Source organism: Abramis brama (assembly GCF_963993115.1).
Source record: "Abramis brama genome assembly, chromosome: 20".
Classification (NCBI taxonomy): domain Eukaryota; kingdom Metazoa; phylum Chordata; class Actinopteri; order Cypriniformes; family Leuciscidae; genus Abramis; species Abramis brama.
This window is the reverse complement of record NC_139982.1, coordinates 30,026,459-30,045,030: the sequence shown is the minus strand read 5'-3', so window position 1 is coordinate 30,045,030 and position 18,572 is coordinate 30,026,459. Positions and strand designations below refer to the sequence as shown.

At 38.6% G+C, this 18,572-nt stretch overlaps 1 protein-coding gene across 5 annotated transcripts in view; it reads right to left on the bottom strand.

Moving 5' to 3' along the window:
• ankrd26 (ankyrin repeat domain containing 26) overlaps window positions 1–18,572 on the bottom strand; it is a 38,676-nt gene that overhangs the window by 17,780 nt on the left and 2,324 nt on the right. The window contains exons 4-25 of one of the 5 annotated variants that reach the window (XM_084095086.1): window positions 18,389–18,562; window positions 18,000–18,106; window positions 17,245–17,382; window positions 16,860–17,017; window positions 16,693–16,725; window positions 15,330–15,366; window positions 15,160–15,232; window positions 14,990–15,047; window positions 11,767–14,264; window positions 11,379–11,511; window positions 9,059–9,120; window positions 6,498–6,597; window positions 6,154–6,243; window positions 5,680–5,729; window positions 4,955–5,030; window positions 4,835–4,879; window positions 4,702–4,722; window positions 4,049–4,348; window positions 3,890–3,967; window positions 3,723–3,796; window positions 2,388–3,158; window positions 506–729 (exon numbers count right to left, since the gene is read on the bottom strand). In XM_084095086.1, the coding sequence (XP_083951212.1) occupies window positions 506–729; window positions 2,388–3,158; window positions 3,723–3,796; window positions 3,890–3,967; window positions 4,049–4,348; window positions 4,702–4,722; window positions 4,835–4,879; window positions 4,955–5,030; window positions 5,680–5,729; window positions 6,154–6,243; window positions 6,498–6,597; window positions 9,059–9,120; window positions 11,379–11,511; window positions 11,767–14,264; window positions 14,990–15,047; window positions 15,160–15,232; window positions 15,330–15,366; window positions 16,693–16,725; window positions 16,860–17,017; window positions 17,245–17,382; window positions 18,000–18,106; window positions 18,389–18,562 (5,300 nt within the window). Of the gene's footprint in view, window positions 1–505; window positions 730–2,387; window positions 3,159–3,722; window positions 3,797–3,889; window positions 3,968–4,048; window positions 4,349–4,701; window positions 4,723–4,834; window positions 4,880–4,954; window positions 5,031–5,679; window positions 5,730–6,153; window positions 6,244–6,497; window positions 6,598–9,058; window positions 9,121–11,378; window positions 11,512–11,766; window positions 14,265–14,354; window positions 14,558–14,989; window positions 15,048–15,159; window positions 15,233–15,329; window positions 15,367–16,692; window positions 16,726–16,859; window positions 17,018–17,244; window positions 17,383–17,999; window positions 18,107–18,388; window positions 18,563–18,572 lie in introns of all 5 variants that reach the window. The other 4 variants (XM_084095087.1, XM_084095089.1, XM_084095088.1 and 1 more) reach the window with 4 other exon arrangements.

The window sequence follows — 18,572 nt, the reverse complement described above, 5'->3', positions numbered from 1 at the left end:
GCACTTTTTTATGCGTTAAGAAGACACAAACTGCAATGGAAACATATTTAACTAATAAATCCCTCAATGCGCAACAAAAAAACTCTGGACATGATTGGATATCTGGATTAACCAGCGGACCAATCGCATCACAGCATCTCAAATGTTTGTTTGGTCATTCTGAAATGCCTGAGCCAAAGTCTGTCTTCAGAATGATTTAGTTTAATGTGTCTCACACTATTGCGTTCCTAAACACTATGCATCCGAACGGTCATTCACGATGTACAAAAAAAGAGTGGCTTCCCCCGATTGCAGCAGCTTTCATTTTTATTACAGATATTTTCCACCAATTTCCCAGGAAGTAACGCATGGGACTGAAAGGCTGCTTTATTTTATGCGATATTCCCATTTTATGCATAAGTTAAACTTGCAACCTTGGATGAAAGCACAGCTTATGTGATCAGATCAAAAAAGAAATTCTCCCTTCACATTAACTCCATCTACTGTAGTAATGTGACATATATACCTTCTTGGACTTCTTGACAGATGTCTGGGTGAAACACTACCCTCTCTTCCCAGAGACCTGCCGTCAGCCATCCCTTCCTGTTGAGGTTTTGGGTTCCCAGAGTTGGTGTCAGTTTTCTTCTCTTTTCCTTGGTCAAGTTCAGCTCGTCCTCTGGATCCTCCAGAATCCCATAAAGCACTGGGCTGGTGTTCTCCCCTCATAACATCGGTCTGTTCCTTACCACCCTAAACAGAAGATATTAAGGAAAGACAATTCTAGTTTTAAACCCACTTCTGGGAAATGTTAATGCATTTATCGATTTAGCCAATTGATCATGCAAAACATTCATATACAGTCACATACAAGACAAAACTCAGCAAAAACACCACAAAATACAGCATGTCTTCTTTTCTTATTTAAAAAGAAGCGCAAGCAACATAAAAACACTTCAAGCCAACATCAACGGAGGAGTCCGACCACAGAGGGTTAAAAAACGGTGGTTGAAAACTCATCAGTTGAGACACATCATAAAAACACACACTAACACTAGTATGACAGATCTTCAGGGAGATGAGGAGAGATCTTCAGACAGCTGAAGGAAACCATCCTTGGCACACATGCACACGACAGATGAGGTGTGAACTGACGCCCATTTGTGGCTTCAAGTGAATCATTTGACACCAGTGCATAAAATTAACTGATAAATATTTAATAGAGTGACAGACTGAATTCAAGACAGGTGCTGGTCAGGTCACACTGACATCTTACAAACGTTAAGACAGATACAGGACAAGATGGAACAAGGGACCCCGTGAAATCAAGCTTTGTAGCCCATGTCTTTTAGCATAGTACTAACGGTTAAATCATTAATTGACTAATTTGCCAATGTAGCAGCATACTACTGTCTAAAACGTTTATTGTTGCACTACGAACATCACAAACAAAGCACAAATTAGGATTTGCTAGGATGTGGTGCAAATTAAAAGGTGGCTTTTATAAATATAAAAAACTAATAAAAATGCACATAATAAAATTATTAAAAATGAAAATAAAATGAAAACTGAAATTTAAAAATAAAAGCCAATTCAAAATACTAACTTAACATTCAAAACACTAAATAATACTAAAATAATACAGATTTCATGGGGTCTTAAAATGCATGAAGAGTGCAAATGATATGAAAACACTGGAATGAGTAGAAATGCTAGTATAAAAAACACTGGCAAGACAATAGCTCCGTTTCAAAAACTAGCGTGCTGCCTTGCTTAATATACAGCCTCCTGCCTTCTAAGGCACAATGCTAACCATCATGAAACCTCACAAATGACTGATTTGAAGGATTTATATAGGCAGCAAGTTCAGTTCTATATAAAATGTGAATATTTACAAATGTACAATTACAACATTTAAATGTTTTTCTAAGTGCATGCATCACTTAGTGTTAAATGCATCACACTAAATGCAATGCATCGCACGATTTGCACCATAATCACATATTTAAAGATAGAGTGTCAACTTAATGACAGATAATACACTTTTAAAATACCCCGTCTTTAGTAAAACAATGCATCTCTGAAAGCAGCATTTCAAACAGCCATTATCATGTTTATGATGCCTTAAAATGCTGTCTAGGTACAGTAGGCAGCTCACTAGGTTTGGAACAGAGCTAATGATTAGCATAACCAGAGATAGGGAAGAGTTGTGTAATTTGGCTGGTCAGTGTCTGGTCTGTATTATAAGATGACAGAACAGACGGCTCTGTTTTTGAAGCTGGAGCTTTTCCCCGGAGCTTTTAGACCTCATATATTGAGTTTACATGAATGAAGAACAAAGAAGACAGAGGCAAAGCTGAAAGTCTTCATTTGTTATAAAGGTTTATTTGAGACTCCTCCCGGGGTCCTACCTCAAGTCTGGACTTCCACAGGCCCCCGTCAACCTCATCGGAGTCAGAAGAAAGCACTTCTAGAATTTTAGGTGGGACTTTCAGCTCATTCTCAGCAAGTAATGGGGGTCTGTAAAGTTCTTCAGGTTCTTCTTCTACACCAAATCCAGATTCTTGTTGACAGTTTTCTTTGCTTTCACTATTAGCTCCCTCATTATCATCAGTGCCATCTGCTCGGTTCTCTGGCTGCTGGGCCTCATTCGTAAGGGATTCTGGGATGATTTGAGGGTTGTGTTGATCACTGGGAAGCTCTGCATCGCTGACCTCAACACTAACCGTGCGGTGGACGCTTTCGGACTGTGAGTCCTCCAGACCTGACTCTCTCTGCTCAGGGATGGGCAAAAGTATGGCACTTCTCGCCCGGGCGGTGGGCCGCACAATTGGCTCTCCCTCTTCCTCACTAGAATCATCCTCATCCACTTCCTTTTCCACCTCTTTTATTTCCTCTTCATCTTTCTGTTGTGCTTGTTTCCATTCCTGCTCCAAAAGGTCACCCGGTTCCTTGTGCTCCAGTTCTCCGAACTTCTCTTTTAGTTCAGCAGCCACATTTTTGTATTGGGACTTGGTCTCCTTTTTTTCAGTCTCCACCCAGATTTTCTCATAGCGTTCCTCCCAGGGAACCTCATCAGTTTTCTCATCTTGTTCGTCCTCTCTAGGAGAGGTTGGGAGCTTCAACGGTTCACTAGATGGCTTATTTATGTTTACAGAAGACGTTTGTAATGCCTCTCTTGCCTTTATTTGCATAATTGGACAAAAGAATAGAATTAACAATGAAAAACTAGAACAAGTCTGGTTAACAAGGACTTCAGACCAAACTTAGGACACAAGCACGTGACTCGTGCCAACATTTAAAACTGTATCACTGTCACAAACACCACTTTTAACTAAAATAATGCACAAAGGAAGCACATGGTGACATTAAATACCAAATCCACTGAAGACAAAACACACATCACTGTAGTTTCCAATTATAGCAACAATTACAGGAGAGTTCTCAAATTTTAAATAAATTAATAAAATGATAAAAGGAAAACCAGATTAAGCTTTTGTTTTCATTCTTGAAAAGTGTCTGCAAAGTACTCGCTATATAAAATTTAATTATTAGATTTTAATTTATTTTCAACGAGTACTTTTCACTGTGAAAATTAAAATCATTTAAAAAATAAATATTTTGGCACATAGTTTGCAGACATTTTCAATAATGCAATGCTTAACCAGGTTTTCAGTTTAATTTATTAATTTATTTAAAATTGGCTGAAATTCTTCCATAGAGTTTGTTAAATGAATTACGCCCACCTGATCTGCATTTTCACTTGCGTCAGAACTGTTTTCACTCTCATCATCTTCAGCTTTGGGTTCCTGCAGATGAACTGAAGACAAATTCAGACACATTACTATACAATATGAAACAGTGAACAGTGTATTGAACCCTGAATGTTCATCTTTACTTTAAAGAGATTTACCTGCGTTGGGCTCAGTGACGTTTGGCAGTGAATTTGTTGTCTTGGCTGGACAGGAGGTGTCTGTATCCCAGTCTGATTCTGTGTATCAATAAACCATTTACTCAGAAATTCACCAGAAATGTTAATATGTTTCATTATCATAAAGATTTCTAGTTTCACCTTCACTCTCCGGCCTCTGATTCGAGTCCAAGCGCAGTCGTGGCAGTGGTCGTGGCTTTGAGCTGCCATTTGGATTGAGAGATCGTGGACTAGGAAGAGGTTGTGTGCTTGAGGTTGTGGGTTTGTTTCTCTCTGGACTGGCTTCTTCATGTTCTTTGGTGTCAACTTCCTGCTGCTGGGGTGTTATGGGTAATACAGAAGCTGCAGGGCTTTCAAACACCGGTTCCTCCTCTAGCTTATGAACTGGGAAGTTCTTACTGGCCTTACTGGTGGTGCTGGCGGAGTCCCAGTCTGACGCATCTATGAGAGGAAGTGAAAACAAATGAAAAATGCAAACTGCAAACCCAAAAGAGACTATCTTCACTGCCAGTGCGACTTTTCATTGACATTTTCACTGAATATCTTTCAAAATAAGCAGATTCACAAAAAGTATATCTTTTTTAATTAAATATGTATTTATTTTTAGCAATTTTGCCATTTGATAGAAGATGGAAAAGACCAGGGAAATGGGAAAATGGCAAGCTGAACTGAACCCTTTGCCACCCACAGTATATGCACTAACTGCTAGGCCACGGCTCTGATACTAACAAGCATCAGCAGAACTACAAATGTCCAACTAAGGTACATAGAGCACAAGCGCTTGAGTATCTGACCTGGAGGGCATTGGCGATTTGCTTTTGTGTAAAATAAGACAAAAACATGAACACATCAGACATACATAACTTCAACGCAAAGATTAAAGATTGATTCAAGAATGTTTTAATGAAGCAAAAACATCAAGATTACCTTCAAGATCATCAGCATCCCCCAAACCAAGTTCTTCCATTAGGTCTGCAAGAACAGAGAATTTTATTCAAAAAGCCAAACTTGTTACAATATAGTTAAAAAATTCAATGTTGAGATGACCTGTTTTCTTATTGGCTTCTTTTGAATCCATCAGCTTACTAAGAACAGACACTGGCTCTCTTTTGATCACTTTGGGCTGTGAAGAAAAATGGTACATAAACATGTTATAAAATTCAAAAGTTTAAAAAATTATTGTTTACTTATATTTATACATTAACATTAACATTTATGCATTTGGTAGATGCTTTTATCCAAAGGGACTTGCATTGCATTGAAGGTACAGATTTTTTTATTTATTTTTTATTTGTATTAATGTAGCTGAAATTATATACTATTTGAGCTACAGGAGTACATACATATTTTAATATAAATAATCTTAATATATTGTATTATTACATCATATAATATAAATAATATTAACGTATCATTAATAACATAACTATAATATTAATATATTTAACATTTCAGGAAAGCATTGAAATCCTTTACATTTCCACCCTTTTTCTTAAATTAATTCAGCTGACTCTACTTAACATTGAGAATCCATTCAAACTTTGTTTTGTAGAGAATTTCAGTCTTAGGTGCGCTGTGTTGTATTCTATATTTCAAAACAAAATTTACAATTAAACTTTAAATATCCCCTACTGACATGACAATATTTAGCCTTCACAATCTAATCATTAATGCATTTTACCCAAAAAACTGCATTGCAAACATCGATTCTTCATTCATTCATGAATACAAATCAACTTCAGTAATTGAACTTATTTTAAAATGATGCTTACTGGTATTTCAGTTTCCGTCTCTTCTACATCATCCTCGTCATTTCTTAAAACTGAAAGGCAAAAAACTAAAATATCAACTCCCCTAAAAACATATCAACGGACAAAGACAAGCCTACATGTGGCGAGTGCGCAGGCATGCACATGCAGCGATGGGGGTCTCCCATGATGCCTGTAAACTGGGGTTTGAGTTCACAAGCATTTAAAGGACATAATTATGCACCATTTAGCTACAATGTTAATTTGAATGAACTCATCTTGTAAACATGAGCAACAATAATGGACCCACTATAAGCAAATATTAGTTGAGCATCATGCCATGTCTTATCACATGCCATGAATGCACAGATGACAACAGACGCATGAGACAAGAGATCAAGATCCGAGGACAAGATGCTAATGTCACGGCAGGGGGTTATGGGTGATGATTAATCCAGCAGGACAACAGCAAATCATGAGGCAGATCAGAATGCCTACCCATCGGCCTGCAGCCTCCTGGCTGGCCTATACTTCTCAATAAATTAACCTCCCTCCCTCCTCTTACAAAGGAGGGAACGTATAAGAAGTCTACAAAAGAATTCAATGAGATTATGAAATGGAAATCTACAAATAACCAACACTTTACATTATTTAGCATAGCATGTAAAAACATCTGTTAAGCCGAAGCAATGGAAAATGTCAATATTCTCTGCATATTTTTAAGCATGAAATGGCTGCAGAAGGCTACACAGACAAAGCTATTATGGTATTACACTCTAAAATGCAATCATATTTTTATATAGTAAAAAAAAAAAAAAAGCCACTGCCAATGCCATACATACCTTCAGTGTTCTCCTCACAAATACTGGACATGGATTTATGTGATTTGGCAGGAGTTTGTAGACCACTTGCCTGCTTTTTCCGTGGGCTCTCAGAACCAGACTGTTAAGTGAAAAAATACATTAATAAAACAACTATATGTGCATTGATTAAATTAATTCCAAATTTAAATAATTAAATATAATTATTAAAATAAATAATTAGTATTTAAATATAACTACAATTTATTAAATAAATATAATTTTTTTTTACGTATTATGAATTACATTAATTTTATAATTTAATTAGTATTATGAATTACATTAATTTTATATTTAATTAAATATACTATAAGTATATATATATATATATATATATATATATATATATATATATATATATATATATATATATATATATATAAGTATTCATTAAATATAACTACAATTTATTTAACTTTATTTAACTTAATAATTTTGTATCCTTTTAGTTTAACTAATGGCGCTTTTCCACTGCATGGTACGGCACGGTTCGGCTCGGTACGGTTCGACTCGGCGCGGAACGGTTCGGCTCGCTTCGCTTTTCCACTGCGTGGTACGACTCGACTCGGTACGGCACGGTTCGGTTCGCTTTAGCTCGGTTGCTTTTCCATTGCAGTTAGTACCGCTTCAAACTGGGTGGGACTGATCGTTATAGTTGCCGCCTCTACTGCCATGACATCATCGTAAACGCGCCACATTTCAAACGCACAACACAGGGGATGGTGCTCTTGATTCTCGGCATGTGGATGTTTTTAAATTAAATTAAACGTTCTTATAATGGTTTACTATATGGAAGGAAAATTCTTAACGTGTAATTAAACGTTGCGTTCATATTCTGGGCTCATCTGATTTTTTGTACATAGCATAGCCTACTTTGTTATGATTTTAGTATCATAATGATTAATAAATGCACGCACAATTATCCGTGAACTTGATTTGAACAAATGCCTTTCAACTTGTGTGTGCAAAATTCAGAATTAAATGAATGTGCAGCAATCTTTACAAATAGAGAGTCTAGGCCTAATGTACTGTTTTAAACTAGCCTACTGCCATTAAAAAAGCGCATTTAGTTAATGTTATGTTATTTTTTTCCATCTGCCTATGTTGATTATGAAAAGTGATCAGCACGAGTAGAGAAACATGGAGCGAGTCGGACATAATTTTGACCACTTCATTAAGTTTTGTTTTGTAGAAAGCCTTTCTTTAAAGTGAATTTCGTTTTGTATAAATTGTATGAATAAATAAGAGCAAAATAGACAATTTAATCATTGAGGCGCCCGAGCGGTCACTTGCATTGTACGTTAACTGGAGCGCATCTCATCCTCAAATACACAAAGCTTGAAATGTCTTTAAACGAAATAATTCAAAACAAAAAGAAATAGGCTACTCTCTTATGTAATCCATTATGTGCATTTCTCTCTATAGGCGCGTTTACTACGAATATGGCGATCGTCAACTTCATCTTTGCCATGCACAGACACTGACAGAAAACACTATATAAATAAAAATCAGTGCACGCGTTTTAATAAAATTAAAACTTTAATTGTGATCATTAAAATAATTGAATATTAAATATTTTGTGGCCAAGTTTTGCTCATTTATTAATAGTATATAGGCTATATATAGGCGTAATTTTATTAAATTGAACAAGCGCAAAATTCAGCATTCAATCAAATATTCAAAAAGACTTAATAATAATGTTATTTCAACATAATATCTCGTTATTTCGACATAATGTGCGTGCAACAAGCAAGATGTGCATTTGTAAATCCGGGGATGCGTGCATTGATTTTTATTTATAAAATAGTGTTTTCTGTCAGTGTCTGGCAAAGATGAAGTTGACGATCGCCATATTCGTAGTAAACGCGCCTATAGAGAGAAATAACATTATTATTAAGTCTTTTTGACTTTTCTATATTGAACATGTGTGTGTGTGCCCTCAGCACATGCGTTAAAAATTATCCGGCGCCGCCCCTGACTGCAAGAAACAGTTTGCAAGAAACTTTTTAACTGCAAGAAACTACAGCGTTGGCTGTTGTCTACTGGCTATTTAAATCTAGCGGGTTTGTCTCGTCTCGTGCATGGTCTCGTGTCGCAAATACAATGACACTGGTAGTGACGATTCTGTCTGACCAATCAGTGATCTTCAGTGTTTTCACGTCACATTTTAGTATCGGTACGGTACGCTTGGAACCTCAACAGAGGTGGTACCATTTAAAGCGAGCCGAAGCGAGCCGTACCGTACCGTACCATGCAGTGGAAATGCGCCATAAGTGAGCCGTACCGAACCGAGCCGTACCGTACCATGCAGTGGAAAAGCGCCAAAGCGTGCCGTACCGAACCGAGCCGTACCGTACCATGCAGTGGAAAAGCGCCATAAGTTGCATTAATATCACAAATCCACAACCCTTGCAATTCCATCACAGACCTGTAGGGGTTTTCTAGGGAAAGCCTGTTTTACGGTGTGATGCTGTATGAATAAAACGCATTACTGTATGGAGATTTCACCAGCTTTGCTTTGTTTAATATGCCTTGCGACTGACCTCTGAATCCCAGGGAGAGTCGTCATTTTCATCTTTTTCGAGCCCCAATTCGGAAAGGAAATCTGAAAAAACATGCATATCTAGTCAAATGTATTACTTAAAGTGTTGGGAACGTTACTTTAAAAAAGTAATTAGTTATAGTTACTCACTACTTGTTCCAAAAAGTAACTGAGTTAGTAACTGAATTACTATAAAATAAAAGTAACTCGTTACCAGGGAAAGTAACTATTTGCGTTACTGTTAAAAAAAAAAGTTGCTATATGTCAAAGAATTTTGATTTTTTTTAGCAGTTTTCACAAGTCAGTTGAAATGATTAGAACAGACAGGTGTTTGTACATAACTTTCGATATTTATTGGTTTATCCTGCACTTCAAGCATTATCTTTGTAAGAAAAGTAAACAGTTACACCATATAAAGTGCATTTAACTCTAGCAAATTAAATCAACCGCTCTCAACTTTTTATTAAAAGTTTTATTAATAAAGGCATAGAACCAGTTTAGTTGTAGTGCACTGACAATAGTTTTATATAATTAGTTAATTAATTAAATTAATAAAAAGACAAAAAGACCTTGAGATATGTTTGGTAATTGTACCTGAATGAATTGAAAATTAATTTGCTACATTTCAGATTAATAACGTTATATTTGTTTTCCTTAAAGGGCCTATATGCAACTTTTTCCCCAAAATAAACGTAACAATAGCCTTTTTATTTGACCATGTATGACTCAAACATCTCCTGATGAGCATACTGACACCTTGTCAGCTCACAGTGGGTGCACCTATAAGCCTGTATCCTATTTTTCCTATTTTCTGTCGGGTCGGATTTTTCGCGCGCTGTCTGCGGATGTGACGTCAAGCGCGTTCATGTTAAACGTTTCAGATCACTCTGCCACCACCGCTAGTCAGCAAACAAACTTAGTTTCTCAAACAATATATGTATTTGACTGTTCTTACCTCTGTAAACATAATGTAGACTTCTTTGCAGCGGATGACTTGTGAAGTGTGCACGTACGAGAGCGAGCAGAAAGGAAGAGCAGTTCCGTTTTTTGGCCACAGGTGTCAGTCGCGAGTTTAAATTTCAGAAAAAAGCATATAGCCCCTTTAAAATTTTAATTAGCAGTAACTTAAACACTTTGCAGTTTGAATATCCATAAACAAAATTACGGAGTATGTTTTTATGTTTCCACTGTTCGATCGCGTCCGCACCTCACACACACACACACACACACAACACACACGCGCACACGCACGCACTCACACAAATGTAAACACTTTGCGCCTTTTCGATCGCGCCCGCGCCTCTCTCTCTCTCTCTCTGTGGCGCGTGTGCTGGCATGTGTGTAAAAACACTGGCTCTGAAACACATGACTCTGCCTTAGCCAATCATAATCGCTTAACTCGTTATTAACCCACCTCCTCACTGTAACGACGGGAAAAGTAATTCGTTAGATTACCCCGTTACTGAAAAAATAACATTGTTACCTTATAGAAGACATAGTTATATATATTAAGTAATCAGTGTTTGGAATAACGCCGTTTAAAAGAACGCCGTTATTCCAAACACTGATTACTTAATATATATATATATATATATATATATAAGGTATTGCTACTGACTTATAAAGCCCTAAACGGCTTAGCTCCAGTCTATTTAGCGGATCTTCTATCACCCTATAATCCATCGCGCTCTTTAAGATCAATAAATTCAAGGCTTTTGGTCATACCTAGGATATCCAGATCAACCAAAGGAGGGAGAGCATTTTCACATTTGGCTCCAAAACTCTGGAATAGCCTTCCTGATACTGTTCGTTGCTCGGACTCACTCTCCCAGTTTAAAACTAGATTAAAGACGCATCTTTTCAGCCAGGCATTCATATAATATTGTTAATCTCACAGTTTCAAACTACAATCCGGCCTCTAGTTCATAAATGCCAGAGGAGAACTGGCCCCTGACTGAGCCTGGGTTCTCCCAAGGTTTTTTTTTTTTCTCCGTTAGGTCACCTGATGGAGTTTTAGGACACCATTAGGCCGCTTGATGGAGTTTTTTCGGTTCCTTGCCACTGTTGCCTTTGGCTTGCTCAGTTGGGGATATTTTGGGGATATTTAATTTTATTCTATCAATCAATAAATTCCACTAGAAACAAACTTTGTTGTATTATTTTATTTTAATACTGTGAAGCTGCTTTGATACAATCTGTATTGTGAAAAGCGCTATACAAAATATACTTGATATATATATATATATATATATATGGTCACAAAATAAAGGCCACAATTCTTAAAGCAAAAATCCTTCAAACAATAAACTATGAAAATGTACCTCTTCGCTTGTCTTTGCTAGTGCCACCATTTTGAGGAACATTAGACTTTTCACACATTTCCTCCAGTTCTTCCCTCTCATCCTCCTCTTCTTCTACATCCTCCTCTTCCTCATCCTCTGTGGATGCCTCTTCCTGTTCAGAGATGAGATGAAAGTCAACATAAACAGAGCATTTTGCACTCAAGGCACTCAAAAAGTTGTACAATTCAATGAGATTAGATACATAAAAGAACAAAAGACACAAAACAATTGGGATGAGCAAGAACAGATTTGTCAGGATTGCATCTTTAGTGCCTCCTACCTATAGCTACCACATCTAGAAGCTATAACTACCAACCACAAGTCACCACCTCCTATCCACAAGCTACAGGTATCATCTACGGAGTACCTGAAATGATCCTTGCTTTGACCATCTTTCTTCCATTACAGATTCGTTAACAGAGTTCTTCTCAAGTTCTTCCTCCTTACCATCTTCTCCATCAGAATCAGAAGTGAGATCAACATCATCTATGACGGTATAGGGGATTTCTTCTTGAAGAGCTGGTTCTGGTTCAGTCACCTCTGTTAAACGTTCATCTGCAAACTCTACCGAAAGGTCACCCTCAAGGTGAGAATTGGGGCTTGAACATTGAGATTCTGGATACATAACTGCTTCCTGTGACTTTTGATCCAAATCCTGAGACATAAAAGGGATACATGCTGAAGGTGAGGGACTGCAGTGTTGGGGACTTGGTGAGTGGCTTGAGAAACTTGAGTTTTGTGGACTAGTTGCAGCTGAATGTTGATTGCTAGGTCCAGCAGATTGCCTTGGACTTGACAGTTGCTTGGGACTAGGGTTCGTTGGGGAGTTTGGACTTGTTGGAACTGGGCTCATTGCTTTTGAAGGATTTGGGCTACCTGAGAGAGATCTCATGAGGAATGGTTTTTCCAGTTGTGCTGGACTAGATGTGGTTGAACGTTTTGGCCTAATGTTGGAGAAATTTGGAGACTGTGGCTGACTTGCATCATCATCAATACATCCGTCATCATCTTCCACCATAGATTCATCGTCAGATACGTCAGAGATCTGATCTATCTCAGAAGCTTTGACCGAGCCACTTGCAAAGTCATATTGCATTTGCTTCACTTGGCTGTTGTCCTCTTGACTTATACTGTGGTCTTCATCACTTTGACCAACAATCATGGAGTTTTGTGGACTAGTTGCAGCTGAATGTTGATTGCTAGGTCCAGCAGATTGCCTTGGACTTGACAGTTGCTTGGGACTAGGGTTCGTTGGGGAGTTTGGACTTGTTGGAACTGGGCTCATTGCTTTTGAAGGATTTGGGCTACCTGAGAGAGATCTCATCAGGAATGGTTTTTCCAGTTGTGCTGGACTAGATGTGGTTGAACGTTTTGGCCTAATGTTGGAGAAATTTGGAGACTGTGGTTGACTTGCATTATCATCAATACATCCGTCATCATCTTCCACCATAGATTCATCGTCAGATACATCAGAGATCTGATCTATATCAGAAGCTTTGACCGAGCCACTTGCAAAGTCATATTGCATTTGCTTCACTTGGCTGTCGTCCTCCTGACTTATACTGTGGTCTTCATCACTTTGACCAACAATCATGGACACTGGTATAGTTTCACTGTCATCACTGTGTTCCATGCGCTCAGGTTCTTCATGTAAAGGACTCTGGGAAAGGTGCTCAACAGGTTCTAACAATGACCTTTTTGAAGTGTTGTCATCCTGAACCAAAGTCTCTTGATGTTGATCTTTTTCTGCACTTGGCATCTCCTTAGCGTCTTTATCTCCTTCAGGTGTCCCAACACTTTTGTCTGAGCCAGAATCCCAAGAAACCTCAGGGCTCTCCGCTTCCTTCTGTCCCAGCAAGGTCAGAAATAAGTTCAGAGGCTTTTTCGTTTGGGCTTCTTCCTCCTCCCCAACATCATCCCAATCATCTTCATTATCATCTGCAGTAGTAATGGCTTTTGACTTAGGCGATGTTGAAGGAACATCCAGATTGCTGGTGTCAAGATCAGCTATTCCTTCATTTGGTCTAAGGTGAATATCATCAGTTTCATCCTGAAGTTGTGCATCTTCACATACAAGGGTTGTCCCTTGAGAGGCCTCCATTTTTAAACTATTCTTTCCAGTTCTCAACAGCTCCTCATCTTGATCATCATCATCATCATCATCCTCCCAATCATCATCACTATGGTTTTCATTCTTGCTCTCTATTGGATTTCTGTGTGATGTTCTGTCCACACTTGGTAAAGAAGTTGGACTTGGACTGTCATTGGCCCCCTCTTTGTCCTCCTCATCTGAGAATCTTGCCTCTACCCTGACAGCTGAGACAAGACAACCATCCTCTAAATCGAGAATCCCTGGAAATGGACCTCCAAAAAGTGGCTTTTCAGGAATAGTTTCTTCCACATCCATTTTGTCTGGTGCCTCTTGTTCTTGATCTGCCCTTACCTCCAGAGGATTGTCCCCTGAGACACTGTCCTCCATCCTTTCCCATTCAGGTTGGTTGACATTTTCATCAGCCTTATCTGATTGTTCTGCTGTACTCAGAGCAATGGTTTTAGGCAACCCAGGAATGTGTGTTGTCTCACAAGCCACAGCAGCTGCTTCTTCATCTTCATCATCATCATCATCATCTTCCTCTTCTTCTTCATCTTCTTCACCAACCTCATTTTCATCTTCATCATCATCTTCTTCATTATCATCATCCTCGTCTTCTTCTTCTTCTTCCTCCTCATCTTCTTCTTCTTCACCATCATCGTCATCCTCATCTTCATCATCCTCACCTTCTTCAGATTCGTCCTCTTGACTTTCGTTGCCTTCCATGTCTAGTTTACTACCAGAGGGCACCTCTGTGAACTCGCTATGCCCACCTGACATAGCAGGGTGGAATGGGTTGAATAAAAACAATAAAGAAGGAAAGAGTTAGACAGTGTACCACACAGAGACACTGTGAGGGTTACCTTATGGGTGCTGCTGAAAGGGGTGGAGCTCATCTGGGGTGGGTGGGGTAAAGAGGCAGGTGGGGTTGCTACAGGGGGTTGGAGGGAGGTGCTGCTGGAAGGGAGTGGTCTGGACAGAGGTGGGCGGTTTACACCCTTATCCTCACTGTCCAGTTCTGACTCTGACCCGCTCCAGGATTTGTCTGCATCCCGATCTGCTATGACTACAGATAGAGACAGCATATCACAATGCTCATTATGGTGGCTGCTGAATAAGAAATACCACCTTTTTCCTTTTCCTTTTTGATAAAGACATCACCTCGTCTTATTTCTCTAAAATGCAACATGAACTATACAGTTTTTAGACTAAGTTGATTTTAAGCAGCAAAAATTATGATACCATTTTTGTCAAATTTTAATTGTGATTTGAAATATGTTACTGAAACAAGTTTAGCCAATTCAATCTTTCCGCATTCAAATTGGATGAGAGTAGTACTTATGTTCCTATAATTTATATATATAAATCTGCCAAGGAGCCTGGCCAAGATGGCTGCCAAGTGGTCTGTGTTGCCCTAAAAGGACTTTTCTACAGGGCAGGGGTTTTAAATTACAGCACAGCCACAAATCTTACAAAAACATTTAAAATGAAAACGTACCTTCTATGTTTTCCCTTTTCGAGGTGCTTATGAGTTTCTTTAAATTTACTTTCTGTTTCTGTATTAAAAAAAAAATTGTTATATTACCTAACCCAATATTACAATATTTTCAATCAATATCACATTATTCAAAGCTGTTTTCATGCACAGTACAACAGAGCTCAGAATACCTTAGGGCTCAAATCTAACTCATCATCATCATCTGATGAAGGCCAGGAATCAGCAGCACCACTTTTTGATGCTCTGCAAATTAACACATTTTAGTGCTTGATAAACTTATTGAATCATTTGTAGCTGCTGTCATCACCCATTCCTGTCTGATATATCAATGACATCTCACCTGCTAATGGAGTCTGTATGGGAAATATCCTCCGTATCTGAGGAGAGAAATATGAAGGAGATTACCTGCACTTAGGACAAAATAGACCCTAGCCAATAAATAATCCATAGCAGGTACAAACATTTTTTTTCCAATACAGCTATAGATCAATTTATCAAGATCAATTCAGAATTATTAATTTGTGGTGAACTTATGCATTCCTACAGATCTATTAACATCAATAAAGTTGTTTTTGTCCAGTTTCCCCCCTTTGTTTGGCAGAAAACTTCAATAAGACTAATGGGTTAAAGGAGAACAATTTTAACATTGAGCTCATTTTTTTGTAAATTTGGAGTGCTGTCAGTACAGAGAACAATGACAAAAATCGGTGTTGCCTACACCGTGTTATCCTCTTTTTAAAATTTGCACCCTGTTGACTTCAATGGGGCAAGTTTTAAACCTGCTTTTAGCCTCTTAACATCCTTGATGTGTCATTACAAGTGCCCAGCCATTGTGAGTGATTCCTTCAGAGTGAATACGGTGAATCTGACTGCAGTAGATGTGAAAGATATGAATAAAAGTGATGTTTATTCAGCCAGCGCACATACCTGTATTTACATCCTGTTTTCGGTCGAAGTCCACAGTAGTCGATTGTCGAGTTCTATCTTCGAGTTCTATCATATCTTTCACATCTACTGCAGTCAGATTCACCCGTGTTCACTCTGAAGGAATCATCTAACATGGCTGGGCACTTGTAATGACACATCAAGGATGTTAAGAGGCTAAAAGCAGGTTTAAAACTTGCCCCATTGAAGTCAACAGGGTGCAGATTTTAAAAAGAGGATAACACGGTGTAGGCAACACTGATTTTTGTCGTTGTTCTCTGTACTGACAGCACTCCAAATTTTAAAAAAAAATGAGCTCAATGTTAAAATTGACCGGAGTTCTCCTTTAAGACCAATAAGCCTTTAGGTCACGTGTCTAGAATCTATTACATTTTCTATATACAGTAAATGCAGGGCAAAATAAGTGGCATGACAAGGGATTGCTGATAAAGTGAGACTTTATTTTATATATTTATACAACAACAAGAAATCTGTTGTTGTCAAAACGTTTTTATTGTACACTGAAGAATGCTAATAACTGGATTTTTTTCATTAAGTCTCGCTTTTTTGTTTCGATCTTGGTGCGAATAGGTCTTTAACCTAGTATGCAAGCGTACAACACACAAAGAAGGATAGCTCCTATTTCATGACACACCATGGTTTACCATTCAGCAACATGAATGCACACATACTACTCTTATCTTGTGTCTTAAACTCTGAGATGATAAAGAATGATGTGTCTAATCTACAGCACATCAGTTGGCACACATTGGCAATACCTTTCCCTGCTACTGCAGAGCTGCTTCCTGCTGCTACAACAGATGAGTGTGGAGTGGGAAAACAGAACTAAATCAAAACACCGCACTCAACACTGCAAGAATACTGACATACAGTACATATTTATGAACACAGACGACACTGAAAACCATTTTGCAAATGGTCTCACCATCTTTATCCAGAGCTGGCCCTCCCAAAGGCAAACCGGCCACAATACCACCTGGGCTACTGAGGACTGACGTCTGTTTCTTTTTGCTCGCGGTAAAATGGGAAGGTGACTGAAGGGATCTCCTCTTCGTCCCATGCTCAATGATCAGATGTGAACATCTGGAACAGAACGATTGATATGAGCTCCAACAAGCTTCAAACAAAGCGCTGTCAATGTCTGCATTGCATTTCCATTATATTAACAAAACATTGCCAATTTAACATATTACCATCACCTTTTCAATTATTCCTAACAAACAATCTTTACAATGCATCAAAATTAGATAATAGCAACTCAAATCACCAACATTCATTGTTAAAACAACAAATGGTGAGAAAGCCCTTACGCGTGGTGTCCATTCATGACGGCATAATCATCAGAAGACCATCCCTTATCATCTTTCACCGTGATGTCGGCATCATACTGCAGGAGCAAACGCACCATGCTGATTTGTCCATTGCACGCCACTATCATCAATGCAGACCTTAACAATGGCAGAAAGAATGCAAATCAGTTTTGTTATAGCTAACTAAAACCAAAAATGCTAAAAAAAAATTAAAAAAACATTTACGTAAATGAAATAAAAATTTTAACTTTTTTACATGTTCATCTTTTCTTTAGTGTGTAATGTTGCTGTTTGAGCATGAAAAAGCTCTGCAAAGATACAAAGCACAAAGTCCCTCCAGCGGGAGTTCTTCTCTATATCAGTGTCAGTGTTTCTGAACTCATTGTAGTCTTGAGTTTCTTCCGGGAACGAACACGTCACAATATTCCTCATTTAAATTATTCATACGCAGAATAAAGGGGCGGGGCCTGGTTGAGTTAGTTAGTAGTGTGTGGAAACTGGAGGTTATGGTAAGGGGCGGGACATTTCCAAAACATGCATGAAGCTGTTGACCAATCACAGCACACTGCTCCAGCCGACCAATCAGAGCACAGTGTGCTTTTCAGAAGGAGGGGCTTCATAGAGACAGGAACTAAACAGAGCGTATGAAAGAGAGGAGCTGCAACATTGTCAAATATGGAAAGAATAATGTGTTTTTTGAACATTCAAGTGTAAACACCTATTCTAGTAGAGCCTATAAAGTGCATATTTTTTACCGTTGCTCCTGGTTCTTGACATTAACATCCGCTCCCTCTTTCAGTAGAAGCTCTGTCATGTCTGTGTGGTTTTCCATCACAGCCAGCATCAGTGGAGTGTTGCCATCCTGTCAATCAAAACAACAAAACATCAGACTGGATTGCATGAACTCTATCTAACCTTTCAATGTGCAAAACAATTATTTTTGGTGCATACTGCCATAAGTTGTTTGACCACTTCTGTCCCAACCAAAGTTGTGAGTAGGCATTTATAGCGTATACTATGCAGTGCACACTAAGTAGCAAGTTAGTATTTCTCCAGTCTGGTGCTGCATAAATTACACTCTTCACATTTATGTGAATACACCTTTGTGTGTGGTTAATACTGGAGTCGAGCACTGAAGTTTCACCTTGTTCTGTGCATTGATGTTGGCCGAGTGCTCCAGGAGCTGCAGTGCCACAGGTAGGGAGGGGATGCGGGCGGCCAGGTGCAGCGCCGTGTTTCCATTGATGTCCACCAAATTGGGGTCAGCCTCATGTTCCAGGAGCAAAGACACAGAGCGGTCTTGCTCACACTGAACCGCCTACAAGCCA